The 19,046-nt window shown below is 36.4% G+C and overlaps 1 protein-coding gene across 2 annotated transcripts in view; it reads right to left on the minus strand.

Moving 5' to 3' along the window:
* The window catches only part of Ppp4r1 (protein phosphatase 4, regulatory subunit 1), a 67,246-nt gene that overhangs the window by 13,970 nt on the left and 34,230 nt on the right, over nucleotides 1-19,046 (minus strand). For both annotated transcript variants that reach the window (XM_013036396.1, XM_013036395.1), the window contains exons 11-13: nucleotides 14,031-14,557; nucleotides 8,480-8,652; nucleotides 6,910-7,005 (exon numbers count right to left, since the gene is read on the minus strand). In XM_013036396.1, the coding sequence (XP_012891850.1) occupies nucleotides 6,910-7,005; nucleotides 8,480-8,652; nucleotides 14,031-14,557 (796 nt within the window). The remainder of the gene's footprint in view (nucleotides 1-6,909; nucleotides 7,006-8,479; nucleotides 8,653-14,030; nucleotides 14,558-19,046) is intronic.

The following is a 19,046-nucleotide window of genomic DNA, read 5'->3' on the forward strand; positions in this document are numbered from 1 at the left end:
GGACTTGCAGAACAGGATAGACCAAAACACAGTAATAGTGGGAGATTTTAATACCCCACTCGCATGAAAGGACAGGTCAACCAAATAAAAGATAAACAAAGAAACCTTTGAACTAAATGACATCATAACCCAAATGGACTTAACAAACGTACAGAATATTCCACCCTACAGCCCATGGAACATTTCCCAAAATAGATCATATCATAATACATACAAAGAACCTAAGCAAATAAAAGAGGATTGGCATAATTCCTTGCATCTATCTGACCACAGGGAATTAATCTAGTTCTCAACAACAAAACATACTGCAGAAATCACTCAAACACATAGAGACTGAATAACACACTACTGAATAAACACCTCGGTCACAGAAGAAATTAAGGAAGCAATTAGAAAGTTTTTACAATTCAATGAAAATGAAAACACATGACAAGTGAACATATGGGATACAGCAAAAGCAGTGCTGAGGGGAAAGCTTACAGCTCTAAGAACATAAAGAAAACAAACAGATCAAGTAAATAACCTTATGATGCAACAAAAACTGCCAGAAAAACAAGAACAAAACAAATCTAAAACCACTAGATGGAGAGAGATAGCAAAGATTAGGGCAGAAATCAATGACATAGAAACAAAAAAAAACCCTATACATAAAGTCAATAAAACAAAATATTGATTTTTTTGAAAAAAATCAATAAAATTAACAGATCATCTGCAAGATTCAAATCAGGAAGACCAAAGATGACTCAGGAAACATTACAACAAACATCCAACAAATTCAAATGATTACAAAGGACTAATTTTAAAACCTATACTCACTAAAGAAAAACCTAGCAGATTAATTTTTAGAAGCACATAAACTGCTTAAACTGAACTGGCTATATATATATAGCCAGCTAAGGAAGCCAGTAACACACAAGGAGATAAAGGAAGTAATCAGAAGTCTTACAACAAGGAAAAACCCAGGCCTGGATGGATTCGCTACTGAATTCTATAAGACTTCTAAAGATGAACTAATACAAATACTCCTAAAGCTTTTCTATGAAACAAAAACAGAGGGAACAATTCTAAACTATTTTATGAAGCCAATATCACACTCATTCCAAAACCAGGTAAGGATCCAACAAAAAAAGAGAACTATGGACCAATTTCTCTGATGAACACAGATGCGAAACTCTTCAATAAAATATTAGTCAAAAAAAATCCAGAAACAAATTTAAGAAAACATACATTATGATCAAGTAGGCTTCATCCCACAGTGAGATGCAAGGCTAGATTAACATATACAAATCAATAAATATAATTCATCACATGAACAGCCAAGGACAAGAACACATGATCATCTCAATAGATGTAGACACAATGCAACAACCATTCATGTTAAAAGCTTTGGAGAAACTAGGAATAAAAGTAAAGACTATATATATGGCAGACCAACAGTCAACATCATACATTTCCCTTAAAATCAGGAACAAGGCAAAGATGCCCACTCGAAATTTCCACTCCTGTTCAATACAGTTCTGGAATTCTTAGCCAGAGAAATAAAACATAAAGAGGACATAAAAGGGAGCATATAGGGAAAGAAGAAATTAAACTATTCCTATTCGCAGATGACATGATGGACCTAAAAAACTAATGGACCCAAAAACTCCACCCCCAAATTCCCACAGCTGATCAACCACTTTGGCAATAATAATAGCAGAATACAAAATTAATCCACAAAAACCAGTAGCCATATGACAACCATGTACAAAAGCAGGAAGGGAAATCATGAAAACAAACCCAACCTCAAAAAATAAAAAGTCCTAGGAATTAACCTAACCAAATATGTAAAAGATCTTTTTAGCAAAAACTATAAAAATTTAAAGAAAGAAATCAAATGGGAAGACCTTCCACGTTCATGGATAGATAGAATCAATATTGTGAAAATGGCCATACTACCAAAAATGATATATAAATTCAATGCAATCCCCATCAAAATCCCAATGACATTCTTTACTCAAATAGAGAAAACAATCCAAAATTCACATGGAACAATAAAAGACCTACAATAGCAAAAGCAATTCTAGGCAAAAAATGCAGGAGGTATTACAATACCAGATTTCAAACTGCTACAGAGCCATAATAACAAAAACAGCTTGATATTGGCACTAAAATAGACCTGAGGATAAATGGAACAGATTTGAAGACCCAGAATTAAAACCACTTACTCAGTCATCTGATATTTTATGAAGGAGCCAAAGACATATATTGAAAAAAAAAAAAAAAACATAGCCTCTTTAACAACTGGTGCTGGGAAAACTGGGTAGCCATATGCAGAAAACTAAAAGTAGATTCCTGCTTGTCACAATGCACTAATATTCCATTCAAAGTGGATCAAAAAGACCTCAATGGCAGACAGAAACTCCAAAACTACTGCAAGGAAGAATAGGAAACACATTAGAACTTCTGGCAAGAACTTCCTAAATAGAGTCCTAATGGTACAACAGATGGGAGAGAGACTTGCTTAGTAGGACTACATTAAAACAAAAAGTTTCTGCACGGCTATGGACATTGTTACTGAACTGGAAAGACAGCCAACCAACTGAAAAAAGATCTTTACCAATAATACATCAGACAAAAGCCTAATATCCAATATATAAAAGGAGATCAAGAAATTAACCCCTCCTAAAAATACACCAATTACTAAATGGGCAGGGGAGTTAAGGAGAGACTTCTTAGAAGAAGAGGTAAGAATGGCAGAGAAACACATGAGAAAATACTCAACACATGAGAAAATGCTCAATATCCTTGGCCATAAGGACATGCAAATCTAAACAACCCTGAGATTCCATCTCCCCCCAGTTTGACTGGCCAATATTTTTAATTTGAGCAAATGCTAGATGGGAATGTGAGGAAAAAGGAACCCTATACACTTCACTGCTGGTGGGAATGTAAACTACTCTGGAAAGTAGTCTGGAGGTTCCTCAAAAAAACTAAACAACCCAGCCATACCACTGCTAGGCATTGACCCTGAGCATCATAAACCAGGGTCAAAAAATGTGGTACCTATACACAATGCAATCTTACACAGCAATTAGAATGAATAAAATAATGTCATTTGCAGAACAAATCGTGTTTAGTGAAGCAAGCCAAGATCAGAGAGACAAATGGCGCATATTCTCTCTGGTATGTGAAGTTAGATCTAAAACACACTGAAATATGACAAATTACACAGAAAACTAGATACTCACATACAGTGAGACCAAAAGAGGATAGTCTTAGGAGAGAATCACAAAGGTGTAATACCCAAGAGCCTCTTCATATGTACATCAAATAAAATATATTGAAACAAATTCCAAAGATATGGAAACAAAGGGCTTTTTTCTATTTTTTTCTTTTGCTGATGATTCTATATTCTATATCTTATACAGGGTATCCACATGCATATCTTTGGGAAGGTGGGAGGGAAGGCACAGAATCCAAGGGAAAAGGGTGAAAAAGTGCAGCAATGGAGTGCACTGGACACTGATGAAAGTGAACTATACAACTCATCGGTGGAGATGGAAGGGAGGGAATGGGAGAGAATGAGGAAACAGATGACACTGTACAAAAGGAAATGTACTCAATTACCTGACACATGTAAATATAAGCCCTTTGGTCTCTAAATCTAATTACCTCCTGTAAACTGAGCTTCAAATTCCATTACATTGGGTTAGCACTTCAACGTAACAATTCAGGAGTGGTATACAAACTCTCAGCCCATAATTCACATATCTCTTCAGAGCACTTACAAAATGTTTTAAAGTAGAAATATACTAATCAAGTAGCAAGATTTCAAATGAAATAGTTTATTTTCAGTCTTTAAAAAAAAATCTTTTGTTAAAAAAAGAAGTTTCAGTGCCTTATATTTAGACTATGGATATTATTTCACTTTAATTATTACCTTAAATAGATAGTTTCTTGTATAATACTGAAGGCTCTAAGAATGTTTTTAATGAATTATTCTCAGATAAGGTATAATAACAACTCACTTCTTAACAGAAGATGCTTATTTGACAGGAATTGAATGTCCCAAGCATTAGTACCACCATAAAGATGTCTCTCAAGGCCTCTATACTGTAAAAATTCTATTTGCTGCTGGACACCAAAGCCTGCAATCCTAACTATTCAGAAGGCTGAGTGAGACCTGAAGATTGCAATTGGAAGCAAGCCCAGGCAGGAAGTACAGCTGTGGCTCAAGCAAAAAAGCTCACGGATAGCACCCAGGCCCTGAGTTCAAGTCCTACGACCAGCATAAAAAACCATGTCTATCTGCTGGACTAGAAGCATGGCTCAAGTGGTAAGAGTGCAGCCAGGAGCAAAAAAAGCCAAGTGAGAGTACAAAGCCCAAGTTCAAAGTACACACAAAAAATATACACAAAACATACACACAAAAATTGCCGTTTTACACAAGTGTCTTACATTGGTAAAATACAAATATTTGGTTACACTGCTTACTCCTTAGATGAGAATATGCAATTAGCTAAAGCAGAAGATGAGGCAAAGTGATAATCTGAGGGTTAGTTGATGGCAAATTCTGTATAGTACCCTCTGGTAACTATCAACTGTGTGGCAGAATTCAGAGAAAAATGGTTTACTAGTAAGTAGTAGGAAAATCATGGTTTTGTACAAAATGGCCAGGGCAAAACCAGATCACATTTTCTTGAAGAGTAGTTTCCAAAGGAAGCAATAGAGAGAAAAGCAATGTAGAAAATGCCAGTTGGGAGATACATACTTTTGGGATGAAAAAAAGATGGCTATTTTGCTGTTTTGCTGTATTAAGGTAATTTCAGGTTGTTTAAAAATACTGGTGGGTAAGGTTTCCAAACTGTCTATAGATGGTGAGGGAATAAAGGTATTGCACTGCCTGAAAGAAAAATGAAGTACACACAATGATGTGTAGAATATGAGGAAAAGGAAACAGCCTTGCTAATGTTATGTGCAACATAACATGGAAGGAACATTCACAAGGAACAAGACTGCTCCAGAGGAAGCAAAATGGAATAACAGAAGAGGAAAACAAAGAAATTCACTGACTGCATTTCCCTCTGCTACATATTTTATACTTCTAAAAGCCGAGTACTAGTGGCTTATAACTGTCATCCTAGCAACTCTAAGAGGCTGAGATCTGAGGATCACCATTCAAAGCATAACAGTTTGGGAGACACTTCTCCAATTAGCCACCAGAAAACTGGAAATGGCATTGTGCCTCAAAGTGGTTAAGTGCTAGCCTTGAGCAAAAACAGCTCAGGGACTGAGCCCAGGCCCTGAGGTTTAAGCCCCATGACCAACAAAAATAACATCAACAACAAAGCATTTGAGCTGGGTACCTGTGGCTCATGTCTATAATAATAACTATTCAGGAGGCTGAGATCCAGCAGATGGAGTTTAAAACCTAGGCAGAAAAGTTCATGGAAACTCCATCTCCAAAAATGACCAGTAAAAAGCAGAACTGGAGGCATGTTCAAGTATTAAAAAGTACCAGCCTCACTGAAAAAGGCCTTGAGCTCAAGCTCCAGTATTCACTAAAGGCATGAGCTAATCTGCCATTCAAGAAACTACCTAAAAAATAAGGCCAAAAGGGGTTTGGTCATGGCTCAAGTGGTACACTGACTGTCTACTGAGAGTGTGACCTAAGTTTAAACCCCATTACAACAAAAAATAATCCTATGTGTCCTGACTTAAAAATATTTCTCACTGTAAGTGAGAAAAGGTATGTTTTAATGTTTTTCATGATGATTTACTTTTAACTAGAAACAAAAATTAAACAGATATACCAATTGACCCTGGGAATCTTCTCTGTACAGTTCAGAAACTGACAACGCAGAGAACTATGTGTGGTACTTTTTTTTTTTTTTTGGTCGTGGGCCTGAACTCTGGGCCTGGGTGCTGTCCCTCAGCTCTTCAGTTCAAGGCTAGCGCTCTACCACTTGAGCCAAAGCGCCACTTCCGGCTTTTTTTTTCCTCCTTATGTGGTGCTGAGGAATCGAACTCAGGGCCTCATGCATGCAATGCAAGCGCTCTACCACTGAGCTACCTTCCCACCCTGTGTGTGGTACTTTTAACATCCACAAACCACAAATGTCTTGGGGCAACTGTGCTGCAATCAAACTAAGGGAATTGTGTGCTCCTAGGAAGAGGAGGAGGAGGAGGAGGAGGCAAAGTGTAAATCATAGCCCAATGATTTCCCCACACTTAAAATCTCTGATATTGGCTGGGTGCCAATGGCTCACACCTATAATCCTAGCCACTCAGGAGGCTAAGATCTGAGGATCTCAGTTCAAAGCCAGCCTGTGCATCCCTGAGACTCAACTCCAATGAACCATTAAAAAAAGAAAAGGGAAAAAAGGGCTTAAGTGGAACTGTAGCTTAAGTGAAAAAGCTCAGGGGCAGTTCCCAGGTTCTGAGTTCAAGCCCCAGGACCAGCATTAAATAAAGCAAAAAAGTCTCTGAAACTAGAATATAACTAGATGTTGTTTGAAACTAGAATATAACTAGGTATTGTTTGTACTTGAAGCATTTTTTTTATTTTTTAATTTTTTGTTTACAATTTAATCTCTAAAACAGAGCAGTATTTTATAATGCAGCTCTTGGCAACTTAGGCATGGGGAAATAGCAAGGTTCCTTGGTGGTAACTGTATTTGTCTTGAAAGATAAGAAAGGAATCTATACACATTTTTATATGCCCACAAAAATATGACCAAGCTTGGCAGGAACTGTTATGGGAAGATCTGTGCTTTGTGTTATTCATCATACTATTTGAATTTTCTTCAGTAGTACATATGACACACTAGACATGTTCGAAGACATGTTGTTTTAAATGCAGACTTGCTTGTCAGAAACAGGCTTCTGAGGAGCTCAGAGACAAAGGTCAGCATTCTGGCCACTCACCTGCACTTTAGGCCGTCTTTCTTGGTCAGGGCTGAAGTCACTGCTGCTGCTCACATCTGCACTGCTATGGACGTAGTGAGGAGTGGCATCTACGTTCTGTCAGGAGAAAAAAAAAATCTACTGAATGAGCTTGCCTGCCTGAGTTTTCCTTATTTAAACTATTCCACAGGTTACTTACCTTTCAAGACTAAAAATACACACACACACACACACACACACACACACACACACACACACACACACACACACACACACACACACACACACACACACACACACACACAATTTTCAGGTGCTTAAAAAGGTTATAAAACTACCTAAGACCTCATCATGTAAGAAAAACATTTTCAGAAAAATTGAAATAACTTAAGAGCAATTTTAAAAGGGGCCAGAATTTCAAATTATTTATTATTTTTTTAATGCCAGTACTGGGGCTTGAACTGAGCACTATCACTTAGGTTTTTGCTCAAAGTTGGTACTCTACCACTTGAGCCACAGCTCTACTTTTTTGCTAGTTAATTGGAAATAGAGAGTCCCAGGAACTTTCCTTCCTGGGATCCTCAGATCTCAGCCTCCTGAGCAGCAAAGAATACAGGTGTGAGGCACTGGTATCAGGCCAAATTAATTCATTTATTAAACAGGATTGACAGAACTGTTCAGTTAGTTGTCTTAGAGGCCACTGGGAGCCACATGTAACATCTATTTCAATCCTTGGCAGTTATTTTCTGCTTTTAACAACCACCCTCCCGACACACATAAAACAAAATGCACATATGCACTCACACACACATATGCACATGCACACACACAAAAACCCTACTAAAATACTGATAAACTCTCAAATGGTCAGTTTCACTCTAAAGAACTGGTACTGAACAGATTCCTAACTACTATATCTCCAAGAACTTTCTTGCCATCCCTGATGTGTAAGTAATACTCTTTTGTGGGCATATAAATCAAGTCATTCTGAGTTGTGGAGTCCTTCTCTATGTTTAATCAAACAAAAGAGGAATACAGATAACGAAATGATTTTGGCTTGAAGGGTATGTGTAGGTAGTCAGGGAAGGGTTGTATATGTATAGCTACAGGAATGCAGCAAAGATGATGCTAGTAACAGTACCCACCCTCAGACTCGAGTCCAGATAATGCCATTGGCCCTCCGCAACATGGCCTCAAGTCCCGTTCTTCTGCTCAGAATACTGTGTTGCTTGCTGCAGTGAAATGGTCCGATCAGAAACAAAGCACCTCTCCAAAAAGAAAAGGGAAGAGTTAATTATTCTTGATAAAGGGCTTTGTTTCCAGTAAGACTATTTCACTGCAGTGAGCTACATTAACATTTGAGTCCACTAAAATGGTCATATAGACAGGGCTTATAGGATTTACTTCTCTAGGCATTTAATATGACAAGGACAGGATGTGGTGAGAATAATTACTTCTACTTTATGTAAAAGAAAGAGCTAAAACATCAGAGGTACTAAAGTAGAAAGTGATTAACACAAATTGTCTCCCAACAATAATAGACTGCTGATACACACTGCTCTCATTCAGTAAGTACCACTGAGCTCATTACCTCAACAGATTCGCTGATTAGAGGCACAGACTCTTCTTGACTTATATTACAATTGGGTAGCTCCTTTATACCCTGCTCTTCTTGCAGCTCCTGTGTTTGGTCTATACCAATGACCTCCTCATGAGCATCCAAACTAGAAGCACGCAGCGCAGCAGACAACACTTCCACCTGTGCTGTGGGTAAAGGAGACAGATGGGGTGAGTGAAATAACTGCAGGATCTCACAGGCATGATTCTGTATCAGCTAAATGCACACTTTGTTTTGATACTGCCATCAAAAGCTGAAAATAATTTCTAATGTGGGAAAATCATTAGTCCTTCAAGAGTAAAAGTAGAATACAAATTATGTTTTCATGAGATTAAAAGTACCCATCCACTACTGTACATTATTCTGCATTAGTATGGACAAATAAATGCTATCTAGTTGTGAGAGGTATCTCCAGTATATTAAAAGGGGTCAATTTCAGTATAAGTTAACTATGTTTTGGTAGTTTATAAGTCAAACTAATAAGGCTTACTTACTAAGCTATTTTATCAGAAGAGCAGTCACACAAATCCTGCCAACATAAAACAATGGAATTATAAAGATTTTGTGGCAACCTGTTTTATTTTATTCTCACCTAATTCTTTATGAAAATGAAATTCATATACTTTGTCTCAAACACAGGGATTCTATATGAGTAATAACTTGCTTTCATGAATCAAAATGACAACTTACTATATGGTGGTTGTTAAATCTAGAAATCAGTATTGTCTGCCTTATAAAGGAAATTCAAAACTAAAAAAAAAAAAATTCTACCAGTGGTAGATGTGATCCTACTTACTTAGGAGGCTGAGATCTGTGGATCATGGGTAAAGCCAGCCATAGCAAGAAAGTCCATGAGACATTTATCTCCAGTTAACCAGCAAAAACTGGAAGCGGAGCTTTGTTTCACCAACCATCAGTGAAAAAGCTAAAAGGGACAGTGCCCTAGCCCTGAGTTGGAACATTAGTAATGGCATGAACTAAATAGCATTCTTTTTACCCCTCATAAACTACTTGGTATAAAAATATTGCTTAGCATTTATTCCAAGTAATTCATACAGATGTGCAAAATATGATATTAAGTTCTTAAAATAATCATTAACTGCTTAAGACAACTTATTAATATGCTGCAGTACTAAGTGTAGTACTTGGCACAGGTATGCAAGACACATGCATGAGGAGATCCTATTCTATCTAGTGGATCAACATTAGCTAGATTATTTAAGTGAGGAAAAGTGCTGTGGAGGACTTTCACTGTTTTCAGAATTTCAGCTAGAACTGTAATAACTATTTACATCACTTTAGCTCTCCCTTTTGGGATCTTTCAAGTTTCCCAACAAAAGCACTCAAAGCAGACTAAGCAATGGTTAAATAAAATGTTCTGTACAACAGCAGTATATGACATGTGAGGGGGTCTCTTGTGCATCACAGATGTTCTGAGCTGTGACTGCTAAATCTGAGCCTTTCACAGAAAATGTCTGACTAAAGTCACATCTCAAAGTAGACTAAAAACTTTCCTTTTATCCATAGTAATCCTTATTTTAAATCTGTATGTTCATAAAAATTTTAATGAAATGTTGTGAACATTTTTCCTTTAGAAAACTGATATAAGATGGGGGGAGCCACATAGGACTTAGGCTGAATCATTAGGGCACTTGATCCTGAAACTCTCCAGTCACAGAAAGGAGGCAGAGTTTTACAAACATAGGTGACTACTGAAATATCACACCTGCATACAAAGTACCATCAGGAGAAATCTTAAGTAAAACTTCAAGTCTCTGTCAAACCTACCTTTTACTTTACATAAAAAAATGGAATCCTGGGGCTGGGAAGGTGGCTCAGTGGTAGAACGCATGTCTTGCATGCCAGAGGCCCTGGGTTCGATTCCTCAGCACCACATAAGCAAAAAGAAGAAAGCCGGAAGTGGCGCTGTGGCTCAAGTGGTAGAGCGCTAGCCTTGAGCTGAAGAGCTGAGGGATAGCGCCCAGGCCCAGAGTTCAGGCCCCATGACCGGACCCAAAAAAAAAAAAAAAAAAGGAATCCTGTGACTCAAGTTACTGAAACCTATTGCTAGTTTTCTTACTAAAGGTTTTAGAGTGGTATTCTGAGACCCAGGAGTATTATTATGGGATAGCTGATTTCTCCCTAGTTCAGTTAGTATCTGATATAGTCACCCACTATCATTCTCAATTGAAACTATCAGTTCAGCTATTCCAGTTCACCATGTTTAATTCCACTGATATATGGAAAAGAACTCAGAGGAGAGAGAAAATTAGGCAACACAATCCATGTAGAAGATGGTTAGGGAACATGAGCCTGCCAAATAAATCTTGCTTATTTAACCACTAATTTATGAAGAAATACAGTCCACAGCAACATCTATCAGAAATGGAGCTACCTGGAAATCTCAAAACACACTTCTTTCCTGAGGAAGTTGGCACAGATGGTCACAACATAACTTCACAATCTCCAATTCTCTCACAAACAGTGTTGGGAAGTTCCTAATAATGATTCTTAACTAGGACTGCTTTTAAAAGGCCTCCTTCTTTACCTGGAATTTACGTTTGTGTAAGCAGTTTATGTTTATGAAACCTATGAACCTCGTGATGGATTAAGCTGGTAATCAGAAACTGCCTCAGTACTTTAGGTAGGTGGGTCTTACTTAGGTTAATGCTGAATCTGATCCCAAATGCCAGAATTGAAAACTACTAACAAAGAAAAGAGACCTCAAATTCTCTCAGGAAGTCTTTCAGGAAAGGGTGTAATTCTACCTTGTGTTTTTCTATCTTGAATCTATTCTAGAGATTGTTCCACAAAGGATTCACAAGATCAATTGTATTCTACAACTGACAGAAGACATTTTCCCTCCCTGATAACAGCATTTCACTGTAGTATCAAAACATTCATGACCAAAACCCACAAGGAAAAAAAATCTCATCTCAAAGGAAGGTAAAACTTTGAAAGACTGAAGCAAAAGCTGACTTAGAAGAAAAAAATTACTATAGTCTTGTTTTTATTTCCCAAGACACCTCCCACAGGACAGCAACTAGAAAAAAAAAAGTGACACACATAGAGGTGAAATAAATCAGTTTTGATAATGTGCCCTTCTTTAGGTAGATTCTGCCTGTAAGTCTCCATCATTTTCCTATTTTACTATCAAGAAAAAATGTACATGGCAATGTAATTTTAATATACATCTCAGCCAGACCTTAATTTTTAAATTGTTTTTGAAGTTTTTCCTTTAAAAAATGTAGACATTTTCTCATTGCGCCATAATGCTAGAAATGGAAAAGGAAAATGTACCCCAAATTAATGCTTACCCCTTGCAATTCAAAATACCTTCTAACACAAAGGAAAATTAGAACAGTTATTTAAATTAACAGCTTAAACATGTATGTCTGCAATATCAAATGCTACAGAACTGTGCAGCCTAAGCAGCAAATCCAACACTGCCACCTGCTTCCTTCTGCTTATGGTAGACCTTACTGGTACCATGTGCCACTTAGTATCCAAGTGTCACACTTCAGTGCTCTCGAAGGCTGGGAGTGTCATCTGGTTCCTGTTGTATATATTTAGTACCTGGTTCACAGAGGTGCTCCACAAGTACTGCTCAGTGAATGACTCCCTGGATCAGTGGATAGCTGCTCAAGGAATCATCATTACTGACAATGTGATAAATTTTATCTATCGTAAGTATTAAACTATGAACAAGTTAAACACAAGATAGTGTATTCAAATTAAAACCAATTATGCCTTGTGAAGTTGCAATTTTAAATCAATGTATGATTAGCCATCTTCAGAAACTGACATCTAGATCTTTCAAAAAGAAAACTATGGAAATCATTTTTAGCTTATTTACTGAAAAAAATTTACAGCAGCTCATTCACTACTGTAACTGACCATTTTAAATGTCTTATATGTGGAACAGAACTATCAAGTATTATAATATGAGAACCTCAGAATAGGCTTATAAACTAGCTACCAATTCTTTTACCATAAAAATGAACTTTAAGAAAAATAAGTTATCAAAGTATGACAAGCCTAATAAAATTTACAATGATAAGTAATAAAACTTAAATAAAGCTGAAAGTTGTAAAGACTCCCTGACAGGAATTGTCTGTGGACATCACTGGGAAGTAATTCTCTGTGCCCAGTTCTCTTCAATTAAGGGTAAGAGAAAAATGAAAGAAAAAAGACATTAAAGCAGATTTTAGGGGCTAAATGGCTCAGTGGTAGAGTGTTTGCCTCGCACGCATGACGCCCTGGGTTCGATTCCTCAGCACCACATAAGCAGAAAAGGCCAGAAGTGGTGCTGTGGCTTAAGTGGTAGAGTACTAGACTTGAGCTGAATTGCTGAGGGACAGAGCCCAAGCCCAGAGTTCAGGCCCCACAACCGACCAAAAAATAAATAAATAAATAAATAAAACAAAAAAACCCCACAGATTTTGGTTAGGATTCTAGTTTGCCAAATAAGATTTAAAAAACCATCAGTACTTGCTCTATTATCGTATTGTGATGAAATGTACAGAACTAGCTGAGAGTAGTAAAAAAAAAATCTATGATGAGAGTTTGCATAAATGAGGAATAATATAAAGTAAAGCTGTAAAGTTTTCATTAAAAAATAATAATCTAGCTGAGCACTGGTGACTACTTGAGGCTGAAATCAGAATTGAAATTTGAGACCAATAAGGACAGAAAAGTCCTTAAAAGTTCACCTTTGAAGAGGAAAATTAGATATAGTACTTGGACTTGTGTTCTCAGCTTGAGAGGAAGCAGGTAGATTATAGAAAGTGAGGTTCTATCTCAAAATTAACCAGCAGAAAACAGTGCTGGTGGTGTAGTTCAAACAGTAAAGCACCATAAGTGTAAGGCTCTGAGTTCAAATCTCAGTACCACCAAAACTAAACAAATAAAAATAATGTACAGTGAAGAAAAAAATTTATTTCATAAAATAATAAAAGGAATGGGTTACTGACATGTGCACATTTGGTCATAATTAATTTTCCCCAAAAAGTTATAGTAGGAAATCTCTAAAAATGGTAAATAAAAGGCAAATAAAGACAACTGCTAGCTTACAAAATGATGCGATTTTCAAATGTAAGGGTTTTTGTTTCATGTTTTATAGCATAATCTTTTATAAGACTACTAAAGGTTTCACTTTATCTGCTTTAAAAATGGGTATTTTCCACAGTGAACAAACTAATAATAGTTTAGGAATTTTCAATGTTGGTTTTATAACTGAGGGAAAAAATGTAGGTGATTAGAAAAACCTTAAGTTAGGAGTTTTCAAAATTTGGTTTTTGTTTTAAATACACTTATGCTTTCAGTGATTAAGTGCAGAATCAGACAGGAATTCCAACAGTGAACAATCTTAAATACATTTCTCTAAAAATAAAGACTTATCATGCCAATTCTAAAAAAAAAAAAAAAAAAGGAGACTTTTCAGGAAAAAAAAATTTTAATGCCACAACATTTTTTTTTCAAACAATTTTAGAATAAAGCACAAACTTGCCTAACTCTTCCATACCTTTAACATCTGGGTCATCAATGTGGGGCTCCAGGTTTTCTATCATTTCTTCTAGTTCCTTCCTGGTGGCCATGGTGATGTTTGGAGAACCAGACACAGGAACTTCCAGTGCTTCCTCTGCTCTCTCTGAGCTAGGACTCTTCCCAGAGTCCTCCTGGAGTTCTATATCTAGATCAATTTCAGGAAGAGGAGTCCTCCAGAAATGGAAAGAGTTGTACAATTCCTGATCTAAGGGAGCAGAATCTTGGGAACTGGTGCCAAATTCTGGTTGCAATGCAGACTGGTAGTTACCAGGTGTTTTATCATTCTCATGACTAGTTGCTTCCTGATGAAATTCTGAAGACAAAGTACAAAGTAAAGAACTGTCCACTGGAATGCTTATTTCATCTGAAGAGCTCCTGAATGCTTCTACAGCATCATCTTCCAGCATGTTTTCCAGTTTAACACTGGAATTAGATACACTGAGATCTGAAGGAACAGCTTCTGACCTCATCTGTCCTTCCCCAGGGACATCTTGATTGCAGATCCTTATTGTTTTATTTAGAAAAAATAAAAACATAAAAATAATTACTGAAAACAAATCAATGAAAGATATTACATATAGCCTTTACACAAGCTAAATACTAAAATTTATAAATTATCCACACAACTTGAATAGTTTATGAATACTACTCATAACGCTTCTTTTTCCATCAGTTGTTCTGTGTTCAGAGATATAAACACCTGTTGAGCATAAGGCTACATGCATATGCAAGCATTATTATTAGCTGAAAAATCTAATAAAATGGTAATTTCACTAACAGTAGGAAAAAGAAATTCCTACAAGGCCTTTTAAGATTTTTTAATTGATTTTTAGAATTTGTATTGCCAATCTGCTTCAAGGTAAAAGCTGATGAAGTTTTTATGCTTATATAAAAAGAGGAAAGGAAAAAAATCTATTAACTAACTCATAAAATATATTAAAATCTGCTCAACTGAAAATAGAAGTTTTATTTCTTCTGTAAATTCCATCTCTGTCCCCAGAAAAGTCCCTCAAAAGGAAGTAATAATTTAGCTAGTAAATGGTACAAAATCCCAATTAAAGTCCACAATAGAAGCTGCCCATTCTATCTAAACTAAAGCACTAATATAAGTTTACTGTTTATCTCTCAATTAAACTCCATAAAATTTAACAAGCACTTATTGAGCACCTACTAGGAACCAGGAAATGATACCAGGTTTGAGGATTTGAATGTGAATGAGATTATAATTAGAGGCAAACAGAGAAGAAATGAAAAATAAGCAAATTACTCTCAGAGTAGTGAGAAGAGAAGCTTATACACTGAGCACATGGAAGTAGGAGCACAGGCCTTGGAGGAAATGACATGAATTGTATTTAGAAGAATCATGTTTAAGAGGCCAAGGGAAGGAAAAGTATTCAAAAAAATAGCACAAAAAGGCAAGAACCAATACAAGAAAGATAGCCATTCTAAGTAACAATGATTTCACTAGCCCTAAGAGAAGGAAATGATGGGCGATAGAGATGAAAAACTTCTAAGTAGTCACTGTGCAACTCTGAATTTATCTTTTTATGCAAGAATTAAGGAAATTACGTTAGATATATTCTTTTTGCAAGATCATTATAAAAGCAGTATATAACAATAAGCTGAACACAGACTTGCTGTAGAAACTGAAGGTAAATGAGAGACGATCTGAACAAAGATCATCATCAGAAGCAGTTTAATGAAAATGCCAATATATTCATGTTTGGATGGACTGAATCTGCTTCTATTATATATTTAAATGTGATACATTTAAGAAAACTCCACCACACACACACACACACACACACACACACACACACACACACACACACACACACACACACACACACACACACACACACACACACACACACACACCCTAATTAAAAGGTCATTCAAATGGAAAAGTACTCCAGGGACTTGAAGCTCCTCATCTCTTTCTCACCTTGCCATTATAATTAGATTTTAACATTCTTAGCAATAAAATCATAAACCTTGTTTAACAAATGTAAATTTACTAGTAAGTTTAAACTTATATTTCATAGAATGTTGTTGTTTTTTAAAAGAAACAAATATACAAAAAAAAGGTTGTCCTGAAATTAAGTTCTGGAAGGGATTACTCCATGTGTGGATTTAAACTGCTTACACAATAAATGCTGTAAGTTACAATTTTTCCTGGAGCTGGATAACTGTCAGTGTAAGAGCAAGTGGCTAAACATCAAGATTCTGATATTCCCAAAGGTCAGACTTCTAAATGCTATTGTACAAAAACAACATGGTTTTGAAAACTGAGGAACCCTGTGATTCTGCACAATGGAATAATCATCCTAGCCTCTAAGATATTCGGAAACAGGAGCACTACAGAATGGATCAGAAATTTCTCTCAAAAAGAACCTTTAGTTTTTTCTCATGGCCACAAAAATTTATGCTTAATCAGATTTCCTACACATAGTCTGCTGGCCCTAGAAAACCAAATGGTATTTTGAGGAGAAATGAACTATAGAATATCTGGTTAAAAAGCACTGGGTTCCCTGAATAATGATGGCTCATGCCTTAAATCCTAGCTACTCAAGAGTCTGAGATGTGAGCATCATGGTTCAATGGTAACAAGGCAAGAAAGTCCATGAAACTCTTATCTCCAATATACTACTCAGAAACAGCCAGAAGTGAGGCTGTGGTTCAAGTGTCAGAGCATTAGACTTGAAAAGAATTTCAGGGACAGCGCCCAGGCCCTGAGTTCAAGTCCCAGAACTGCACCCCCCCAAAAAAATGGATTCTAAGATGAAAGCAGAAAAAACTCTGAGGACACACCTTCCAAGTATTTTCAAATTTATGGCAATTTTATTTTTAGAGCCGGTATTAAGCTCAATAGACAAAATCTAGCCCAAGCAGTTCAGGTACTTAAGGTTTCTGATATTAGATCTGTGTTCTTAAAATAACTCATTCAGGACATCAATCATGTATAGAGACCCAGTGAAGAAGCTATCAGAAAAAAGATGAAAATTATATTGGTCTGCAGCCTACTACATGACAGATGCAAAGATATAAACTTAAAGATATGATTTAAAATTAATATGCTAGTGAATGTGATCAAAAGAGAACCCTAATGCCCTACTGGTAGGAATGTAAACCTGTACAACCACTGTGGAAAGCAGTATGGTGATTCCTCAAAAAAGTGAACATAGAACTAACCTATGACTAAGCAATTCCACTCCTGGGAATCTATCCAAAACATTACAAACCAGGATACAGTAAAGCCACCAGCACAACTATGTTCACTGTAGCCCTAGTGACCATAGCCAAGGTATGGAATCAGCACAGATGCCCCTCAATGGACAAATGGATCAAGAAAATGTGAGAATTTTACTCATTCATTGGAAATAATATTATATCACTTACAAAGAAATGGAAGGACCTAAAAAAATTATGTTAAGTGAAGTAAATCAGTCTCCAAGAGACAAAGGTTGCATGTGTTCCCACATGTGTAAGCCAGAAGTAGTTTGTAACATCTAAGTGAATATGTTGGGTGGTAACCAAGTGTATACAAATGTACTAACTGAAATATGGCAGATTCAAGAGAGAACTCAAATAGCATAATTCCTTAGAAAAGGCAGTCAAAGTTCAACAAAACAAAAACCAGATAATGAATACCAGAAAGGGGAGGAGTGAGGCCAAAGGGAAAGGGGCAGGATGCAGTAAAGAAGTAAATATGTATCCTATAAAGGTTAAGAGAAAAGGGAAGGGGCTGGTAGGAGAGGTGGGTGAGAATGTTGAAAAGAGTGATACAGATCAAGATGTATTGCATTCAATAAACTGCTTTGTTAAAAGTGGCAACTACGTTAAGATAATAAAAATTTTAAAAATAATAGTGCTCTAGAATCAGTGCTACTAACAACAAAGGAAATAAGCTCTGAGTTTCCTTGATAAGTCAGGAAGGGATTTTGGAAGGTAGTGAATACCCTGTCATGTCGTTTGTTAAGATGGTACAGACTGAACATGACATCCTAAAAGAAAGCAGCAAGTACGAGGAGAACCAAAACAGCACAGTATAGTCAGGCAATGTAACTTCCAAGAAATATAAAAGAGAATGCTTACACTTTTAAAACCTGAATGTTTTACTTTGCTTCTGTAAACAGCCTTTATCAGCACTTTCAAAGATGCATTAATAACTTGACTTAGGCTAAATGAAAGACAAATCTGAGATTTATAATCAATAAATGCATCCTGGAGTACTAAATGACTTCCAGCACCAGGTGAAACACCAAACTAAATAATGGAGGAAATGCAGAATTTTAACAGCTTACTTTGTAAGGTATTTGTTAAGAGAAATCTTAATTCTAGGAAAGCTTGAGTATAGGAACCAAGTTCTACCTTTCTATTTACAACCTGTGGTTCATAGTAGGTGCTCAGTTACATTTTGCACAATCAATCAATCAATCAATCATTGTCAACAATCGTACAGTTTTAAGACACTTTAAAACCAAAAGCCAATACAGTATTTCAGGAAGGGCAACCAAGCCAATCATTCTGAATCTTACTAATATATGGGACTAGCACCTTCTAAGCTAGACAAAGTCAAAAGTATTTAAAAGCTTTTACAATACTTAATTACACCTTATTTCTTACCCAGAAACTCTTTCTCTTCACCAAACCATTAACAATTCAATAAAGTCTAGAACTATAATGAAAATCCAATGCTACACTGACTTGACAACAAGGGGTACAAAGTATACCTCATTACAATGAAAAAAGAAATAAGGAATTAAACTATCTTTAAATAGCTTTTCCATACACTGCCAGTCAGCAAGCATGGCTTTAATAGGCATACAACTGTTTTCATCAATAAGGTTTTATTGGAACACAGACAAACCCATCCATTCACAACCTTATGGCTGTTTTCACACTATTAAGGCAGACCCTGCCTGGTTGTGACAATGAAAACTTTACTACCTGCCATTTTTTTTTTTTTTACAAAGAGGGTGCAGTCCCCTAT

This window comes from Dipodomys ordii, unplaced genomic scaffold, assembly GCF_000151885.1.
Source record: "Dipodomys ordii isolate 6190 unplaced genomic scaffold, Dord_2.0 Scaffold283, whole genome shotgun sequence".
Lineage (NCBI taxonomy): Eukaryota > Metazoa > Chordata > Mammalia > Rodentia > Heteromyidae > Dipodomys > Dipodomys ordii.